This window comes from Phragmites australis, chromosome 3 (assembly GCF_958298935.1).
Source record: "Phragmites australis chromosome 3, lpPhrAust1.1, whole genome shotgun sequence".
Taxonomy (NCBI): Eukaryota; Viridiplantae; Streptophyta; class Magnoliopsida; order Poales; family Poaceae; genus Phragmites; species Phragmites australis.
The window spans coordinates 6,348,117-6,356,645 of NC_084923.1; the positions used below are offsets into that span (position 1 = coordinate 6,348,117).

At 42.1% G+C, this 8,529-nt stretch overlaps 1 protein-coding gene across 2 annotated transcripts; it reads left to right on the forward strand.

Annotated features, from left to right (window-relative positions):
* The first annotated feature begins 368 nt into the window (after positions 1–368).
* On the forward strand, positions 369–7,620 carry LOC133911813 (sulfate transporter 1.2-like). 2 transcript variants are annotated; one of them, XR_009908704.1, is made up of 15 exons: positions 369–510; positions 936–1,322; positions 1,443–1,491; positions 3,769–3,976; positions 4,199–4,373; positions 4,468–4,533; positions 4,623–4,736; positions 4,840–4,956; positions 5,079–5,205; positions 5,285–5,571; positions 5,666–5,856; positions 6,531–6,616; positions 6,713–6,789; positions 6,916–7,353; positions 7,470–7,620. XR_009908704.1 is itself a non-coding variant. In XM_062354231.1 (14 exons), the coding sequence occupies exons 2-14, from the start codon at positions 987–989 to the stop codon at positions 7,057–7,059; spliced, it is 1,977 nt and encodes a 658-aa protein (XP_062210215.1). In that variant the 5' UTR covers positions 369–510; positions 936–986; the 3' UTR covers positions 7,060–7,620. The 2 variants fall into 2 exon arrangements, 1 of the variants encoding a protein (XP_062210215.1); XM_062354231.1 differs by having other exon boundaries at positions 6,916–7,620.
* The last annotated feature ends 909 nt before the right edge of the window (positions 7,621–8,529 follow it).

Below are 8,529 nucleotides of genomic sequence, written 5' to 3' on the forward strand. Positions count from 1 at the left end.
AAATCGTTTTGACAGTACAACTATGAAAAAAATTTGGCAAGATTTCACAAGTTAATGAGAGCCATTGAAAGTGCCTAGCATCTGTTAAGAAGATTGTCTTTCCAGGGATGGTGGACCTTAGAAGATGCTTATTATACTCTCAAATTGACCATTTTCTTACATCAAATACAAACTTGATAATAGATTGTTTTCTATCTTTTAGATAAACCATTGTTTAAAATTAACTGCTGCTGTGTTTCTGAAATGATTTATAACATGGACATAGCGCTCAGCAAGCGATGAGCTGTGGAATAACCTACTCCTTAAGGAGCTGTTTCCCGCAGCAATGTTGTATTTGGTACATTTACCGGCGAAGATTCGTAATTTGCTTCTCATATTGACCCTATTAAAATAAAGGTTTGGCCTTGATTGTAGCTGAGCCTCTGCATCTGCATGTATATAAATGGATAGTCGCCAGCTCCTTGAGAATGCAACAAAGCAGGCCTTTGTGGGCGTGGCTTCTTCTACTGTGTAGGTTTTCTTTCGTGTCCTAGTTCATCCTTGATGCTTGTGCAAGATGTTGTGATCAAAAGTTGGCTTTATTAGAAACAAATCGCCAGTTGTGTTGAGTGCTAGTTCATGCATGTGTTTCTTCAATTCTGTCGTTTCTGACAACAAAAAGCTTTCAGATCATTCTTTCGTTTATTATTGTTAACCATTTTCTTCAGTGTCGAACGACTACTCCCTTAGGTGTACCATGCATGCATGCAGCAGGCTGTGTATGTGTGATTTGTCAGCAAAATGTTGGATTGATTTTTTCATCTGTAACTTGGAGAAAAGATGGATATATAACTTGTTTTTCTCGTACTGCCTTGGTTATTAACGATGTCTTGTTGCACCACCATGCTTCCTGTGTGATTTCTTCATGATTCCCCCTGCTTCAATTTGCATCGCAGATCGGCGTGCCCTTCTGAAACCACCCGTCGATCCCACAGGCAGCACCTACGATGCCGCGAGTCATGTCTGATGAGGGCGAAGGCCTTGATGCCGACATCGCCAGCCGGACGTCTTCGCACCGCCGCATGGACAGCGCTCAGCACGGCTACAAGGTCGGCTTCCCGCCGAAGAAGAACCTCCTTGCCGAGTTATCTGACGCCGTCAAGGAGACTTTCTTCGCCAATGACCCGTTGCGGCAGTACAAGGACCAGCCGAGATCCAAGAAGGTCTGGCTCGGCCTGCAGGAGGTTTTCCCGGTGCTCGACTGGGGCAGGCACTACACCCTCGGCAAGTTCAAGGGCGACCTCATCAGCGGCCTCACCATTGCCAGCCTCTGCATACCCCAGGTCAGTGAACTAACATCTGGTGGTGCTGCTGAGTGATTAGCAGCAGCACAGTCCATGGCTCCATGCACTGATGTAATCTGATATGATATGTGATCTAACGGACCATGCCTTGAAGTATAGGACATCGGCTATTCGAAGCTTGCTAACCTGCCACCACAGGTCGGGCTATGTAAGTGCACTCATACATATGCTGTGGAATGAAGAATCACGATTAGAAAAGTGGGAATAGGCGTTTTAATAAAAAAAATTATAAAATTGACTATCTTCTTCTATTCGAACACCTAACATACCTCTACAAGAAAATCATAATAGAACGTAACACAAATACGCAGCAGAAAAACTATACCTCCACAGAAATTTCAGAAACTCCGAAGAAAGATCAAAAAACAAACTAAAAGATTCAGTAAAAGTGGGTTTTATAGTTGGAATCGAATACTAGATTCTATAGCAAATCAATTCATGACTCATCCCCTACACAAAGGTTGAATCTTGAGAAAAAAATCACCGAAGGAACACGAAATGAACACTGTGTGAAGGTCTCCAAGATGATAGTCTAATGGTAAAGAAATTCAAGACCATATCACATATATATGTGTATGTGAATTTTATGTCTTTGGTATAAAAAAAATAACCTCCTAAGATGTTAAAATTTTAGCTCAAAAAGAAAAACAAAAATCAACACCGAAGAAGAAAAATTACACGTAAGGAAAATGAACCAAAGAGGCAAATTAGAAGGAGGAGAATTCAAGCATATAAAACAAAATAAATTTTATTACTCAAAGAGATCAGCCCTATTTTAGATGGATTACAAAGATTTTCTTCTCAAAACTCTCTTATATTACATAGGCTAAGCAGTCATCTTCCTCTCCTCTAAAATCTCAGTGCAATGCTCTCATAAAAAAAGCTAGAAAACTTGAGGATCAAATGGTTTATTCATCCTCTCCTATAGCTCTGCCTCTCTATTTATATGTATAGAAAACTTAACCACTAAGTTTTCTAACTTTTTTTTAAATATCCATCTCTTATAGTACACTTCTATCTCTACCTACCATCGAGCGTATTTTAGTCTATTTTCTTCTCTATTTATCGGATGGCCACAACGCCTTTATGAAGCATCGTCTCGACGCAAGCTTCACGATAGTGCCATATACTCTTTCAGTCCTCCCACAATTTTGAGGCTAAACCGCGAAGCCCTAACACGCTTCTCAAATCATGACTAGCCATCACTTGCTTCCACTTGAAGCAAGCACTCCGATGATGACGTGTATCCTCCGTCTTACGATCTTGACTATCGGCAAGTCTCTCCCACTCCCAATCACTCAGCCCGCCTTGTCACTTGCACTGGCATCCTCTTCGCTTATTTTGTCAACACGTCATCTTCATCCTCCATTTTATGCTTTGCTTGACCTTCATGTGTATAGTTAGAATCACTCTTGACTCCGTCTAGCCCTTCTTGATTGCCCATCACCAAACACCCGCTTAGTTCCGATCACCCGTCGTCGACCACCAAGTTGCATCTGTTACCTGTACACCTTGAAACAAGCAAACATATTTCTCTATACTCCAAAACATCTCTAAATTAGTACAAAATCAAAAACTTTAACTTAGAGCATATCCTGCAGAAAACGTGAACACTGGATATTCCAGTATGTTTTGCTCTGAACACCGGACCATCCGGTGAGTGTAACACTATTTGTTCTAAGAAAATTTTTCTTTCTGCAAGAAAATATCCGATGATCTCATGTTCATCACCGGATAATCCGGTGTGTGCTAATCCACTGAACCACCCTTCTGCAATCTCTCTACAACAAAAGTTCCAGTGTATTCTCCGGTGTTCACAATCTCAACACCGGACTATTCAGCATACATAATTAAACTTAGCACCAAAAATCTCCTCTCTGCAGAAAATACTCCGGCGCTCTCAAAGTCCATTACCGGACCATCTGGTATTTGCTTTCATTTCTGCTTCAGCACTAAACATGCTCCGGTGATACCCTTCGGTGTGGCCACCACACTCACCGTATCTTTTGGTGCATTGATCTCCAATTTCGTCCAAAAAATTACTCACTGCAAGAAATAATCTAGCAAGTATGCACTGCACACACCAGAACTTTCGGTGAACACCAGGACATACGATGTTCACACCAGAATTTTTGGTGAACACTATATACGATGTTCACACTAGAACTTTTAGTGTGTTAATTTTTCTATGTACAGAAAAGAATTCGTCAATTTCAAACATCGTCAACTTGAGTTAGTTATGAATAAGAACAAACATCCATAAACACATGTTAATCAAATTCAAAATAAATCAACTATTATTAATATCTCATCACGTACAAAATAAGACACTTCTCCACTTAATCTCTCGTATACATCCCTTCGTTCTAGTTGAGATTACTTTCAGCAACTGTACTGATCAGATATGTTGCCACCATTTTTACAGACAGTAGCTTCGTGCCGCCTCTGATATACGCAGCGATGGGCAGCTCCAGGGATATAGCTATCGGTCCAGTGGCCGTGGTGTCACTGTTGCTCGGTACTCTCCTCCAGAATGAGATTGATCCGAACAAGCACCCACTGGAGTACAGCCGCCTGGCGTTCACCGCGACATTCTTCGCAGGAGTCACTCAGGCGGCGCTCGGATTCTTCAGGTGAGTGGCAACTGGTGATTGAAAAGCTGTCAGTTGCGGACGGGCAGCAGCCCGGTTAGCAACACCCTCATGGGCGAGGTGAGACGGAGGGGTTCGATTCCTCTTCCCATATCTCCTATAAAAACCTGTGTAAAGGGGCCTGGTTCAAAAAAAAAAAGCTGTCAGTTCGTAGCTCTCTTGGCATGAACATTTTATGTAGTCTGTAACGCAACTCTGCCACAGGCTAGGGTTTATCATAGAGTTCTTGTCTCATGCTGCCATCATTGGATTCATGGCCGGTGCTGCCATCACCATTGCTCTTCAGCAGCTGAAAGGATTCCTTGGAATCGCGAATTTCACCAATAAAACTGATATTGTATCGGTCATGAAATCAGTCTGGGGAAATGTTTACCACGGGGTAAGATACAGTACCTTGTGGATTTTTTTACATGTCTGATGAAAACCCCAATATTTGAGAGTTGAAACAATTTATGCTTGCGTTCTTTCTGCAGTGGAACTGGCAGACAATATTGATCGGAGCGTCCTTCCTGACATTCCTTCTGGTTGCCAAGCACATTGTAAGACGATATATTACATGCTCCAGAATTTCATCTTAGTTGTCCTTTGACTATTTGAGATAGTCATTCGGTTCCTTTGAATAATTCAGGGGAAGAAGAATAAAAAGCTCTTTTGGGTCTCCGCAATGGCACCGCTCATTTCGGTGATCATATCCACCTTTTTTGTGTACATCACTCGTGCAGATAAGCATGGTGTCGCAATTGTAAGTCATACTTGACTACTCTCAACCTTTGCCATCAAACAGATTAGCAGGTGTATCAAATTAGTTGAATTAACAATAAAGATTATCAATGAAAAAATTGCAGGTCAAGGACATAAAGAAAGGCATCAACCCATCCTCAGCTAGCCTCATATACTTCAGTGGCCCGTACTTGATGACAGGATTCAAAATTGGGGTAGTAGCTGGTATGGTGGGCCTAACGGTAAGATGAACATTTTTTGGTAGGAAATACAAACTACGTGACCTTTAAGGTTCCTATGATGATAACATGGAAAAAGATTTCTATCGTAACAGTGTGCTACCAACTGATGCAAACTTTCTCAGGAAGCAATTGCAATTGGAAGAACATTTGCTGCACTCAAGGACTACCAGATAGATGGCAACAAGGAAATGGTGGCTTTGGGGACAATGAACATTGTCGGTTCAATGACTTCTTGCTACGTAGCCACAGGTAACAATTAATTTAACCAAAAACAATTCACAGCTCATAAAGATGTAGAAATTGTTCTGACAGAAGTTGTTCTTTGTAGGTTCTTTCTCGCGGTCAGCAGTTAATTACATGGCTGGCTGCAAAACAACAGTATCCAATGTTGTAATGGCAATTGTTGTACTGCTTACACTGGAGTTGATCACCCCATTGTTCAAGTACACTCCCAATGCCATCCTTTCCTCTATCATCATTTCGGCGGTGATTGGCCTAGTTGACTATGAGTCAGCCAGCCTTATCTGGAAAGTTGATAAGTTGGACTTTCTAGCATGTTTGGGAGCATTCTTCGGAGTCATATTTGCGTCAGTGGAGTATGGCTTGCTCATTGCGGTGTGAATCACAACCATTTCTTTCATGCTACCTACAGTTGAGTTCTCTGTATAGCACACTGAGAGCTGATGACTGATGAACTTGCTGTGAATAGGTTACAATATCCCTTGCCAAAATTCTTCTCCAAGTAACACGTCCAAGAACAGCTTTACTCGGGAACCTTCCACGAACAACCATATACAGGAATGTTGAACAATACCCAGATGCTACCAAGGTTCCAGGGGTGCTAATTGTTAGAGTGGACTCAGCTATCTACTTCACAAACTCCAACTACATTAAAGAGAGGTAAAATGCTTGTATTCAAAATGAGCTTCAGTCACCGGAGTGACTACTAGAATAGGGTTTCAGAGTGGCATATTTGGCTTGTTTTCGTTATTGTTATGGATACAGCTTCTTTTGACAAAATGAGGTGAACCATGCTTTTGAGCCTTTTTTTTAATAATTCAAGCTGAATGTACAGGTATAAAAAGGAAAGGATAAGATGCTAGTGCTTACGATAAATATCAACTAAACCTTTTATGTATCTATATATGACAGATTAGGATTTGGCAGGCCAGGCAGATGTTGCTTAGTTATTTTTTTAGATCCACCCATTGAATTCTACTTTGAAAAGTTTGAGATATAAAGATATAACTAGGTGGATGTGGTTATCAGCATTCTTGTTTTCTCTATTCGAACTAACTGTTCCTTAATTTGGAGGGTAACCTCAATGTTAAAGCTGTTATCTGATCAGAAGCAGAATGTCAACTCACAGTTCCTTTTAAAGAAAGTGCAAGATTACATTAGAAGCTCTTCTAGGATGTGGCTACATGTGCAAACACCATATATGATGAATATGTTAATGGGAAAAGATTAAATTAGGTGCATTATTGTGACATGTTCAGTATCTTAATAGCAGCATGTTACAATTTTGAAAATAGCTAGGGAAAAACAATGCTTCATTACTATCTATTTTTCAGGATTCTGAGATGGGTCAGAGATGAGGAGGAACAACAACAGGACAAGAACTTGCCCAAAAATGAGTTTCTGATTGTTGAGCTATCTCGTAAGAACACAGCAGATTTATCTTATCTCAAAATAAGGCGATATTTTTTACTAAATTACAGATAGTGGCTGAGAACATTGTTCTAACTCTCAACAGCTGTAATTGACATCGACACAAGCGGAATCCACGCCTTGGAGGAGTTGCTCAGAGCACTTGAAAAGCGCAAAATTCAGGTAAAACACCAAATCTAGCGTCAAATTTTTACAACTACTAGAAGTCTAGCAGTGATACTGCTACCACGAAAATGTTCATGGAAGAAACCCTTCACTAAGATCAAAATTCGTGCCTATCACTTACAGCTGGTTCTTGCCAATCCCGGGCCGGCGGTGATCCAGAAGCTGCGCTCAGCAAAATTCACAGACCTGATCGGCGAAGACAAAATATTCCTGACGGTCGCCGACGCAGTGAAGAAATTTGCCCCAAAGGCGGTGGATAATGTTTGAAGAAGACACATAAAGTCATGTGCAGGAGAAGCAAAGAGAAGTTTAGCTATTCTTTAGCAAACTCCATGTTTGCCAGTGACCACTGTGTTTTTATGGAGCATAAGAAGAACAGAAGGGGAGTAAATAGCATGGTTAATAAAGAAGATGCGCCGGAGTTGGAGCGCACAAGGTTTGCAAGATGTGGTTTAATAAAGCGAGCAGATGGTGGCCTAGTTGGGCATCTACGTCAGTCAGTACTTGTGTTTTGTGGAGTCTGTTGGCAAGCACTTGGCAGAAGGTTTGATGGATCAAAAGGTAGATGACTGGTGATTAACATATCACCATCCTTCGTGAAAGAAGAGTTATCTGTTTAGGATTTCAGTCCTTGCGTCTGACTTATAGTAATCTCTTCGCTTTCGTTGTAATTTCAGGCTTCATGGTGAGGTTTTACATTTGGATAATGTATATTCTGTTACAGTGTTGCATTTCTAAGGGTTGAATTTCTGCCAAAAAATGCTTGGCTGTGGAGTGTGCTGAACATGTGTGACCAATTTGTTTGAGAAAGCACTATGACTTTGTTTCCTTCATTCCTACCGGGCATGCATGTGATGTGCAAGATGCATCGGACTTCGCCACACTTGTCTGCCTAGCTAGCAATTCCCATTGCGGAACTCAAAATTAAAATTAAAATCCCACTATTCAGATTCTATTTCTGCCACTGGCCACTACTCACTACTTGCCCCAGACGGTGGAGCAGAGAAACAGGAGGCTCACCTGCCCGACCGGAAACGGCTAGCCTAGCCGAGCTGCTAATCGCCGGTCGCCGCTGCCGGCCCGTCACGGCGAACAACCGACCAACAGTCGCTGCCGAGCCGCCCACCATGTTGCCGCCCCAACTCCCAAGTCACACAGGCACAGGCAAAAGCTTGCGGCGCGCCAGTATTATTTTGAAGGAAGCAGGCCGCACTACGGCCACCGGTAGCAAGGCTTCCGACCTTAATCTGGGAACTCGTAGGCGCACCGCGACGCCGCGCACGCATTGGTTCAGTCGGGTGGCGCCCTGCGGACGATCGCCGGCAGACGTGGCCAACTGGGCCGCCCGGCACGGCACGGCTAGGTACAGCTTGTTAGCCAAACGGCCGGGTCAGCTCACGGTAAATCTGATGAGTTTTCTTTTTCTCGTTAGCCTGATTAATTAAAATTGGCAAAGCGTGAAAAATTGAGATAGCTCAGAATAGAACCGGAGATCTCGTACAGTGCACTACCATTACGATACGAAACGAAGTTGTGTTAGTATTAGAACAAAACAAAATATATAAAATATTTAAAAAATAAATAAACTTAAACAGGTCATACCTTGGCTATATCTATGGCAGCCAATTTATCATCGTGTCATGTCGTGTCTTGATCAGACCAAAATAATCATGCCTCATACCGGTCCATTTTGCTTGATCCAAACCATCTTTAATCGTTGGTGTCTATTGATGGATT

What these genes read in the sequence shown, in the direction of transcription:
- LOC133911813 (XM_062354231.1), top strand. Translation starts at nt 987, where the DNA reads ATGCCGCGAGTCATGTCTGATGAGGGCGAAGGCCTTGATGCCGACATC. An exon ending in GGGGAAATGTTTACCACGGG is followed by an intron (nt 4,374 to 4,467) that starts GTAAGATACAGT and finishes TTCTTTCTGCAG; the next exon opens with TGGAACTGGCAGACAATATT. An exon ending in TTCTTGCTACGTAGCCACAG is followed by an intron (nt 5,206 to 5,284) that starts GTAACAATTAAT and finishes TGTTCTTTGTAG; the next exon opens with GTTCTTTCTCGCGGTCAGCA.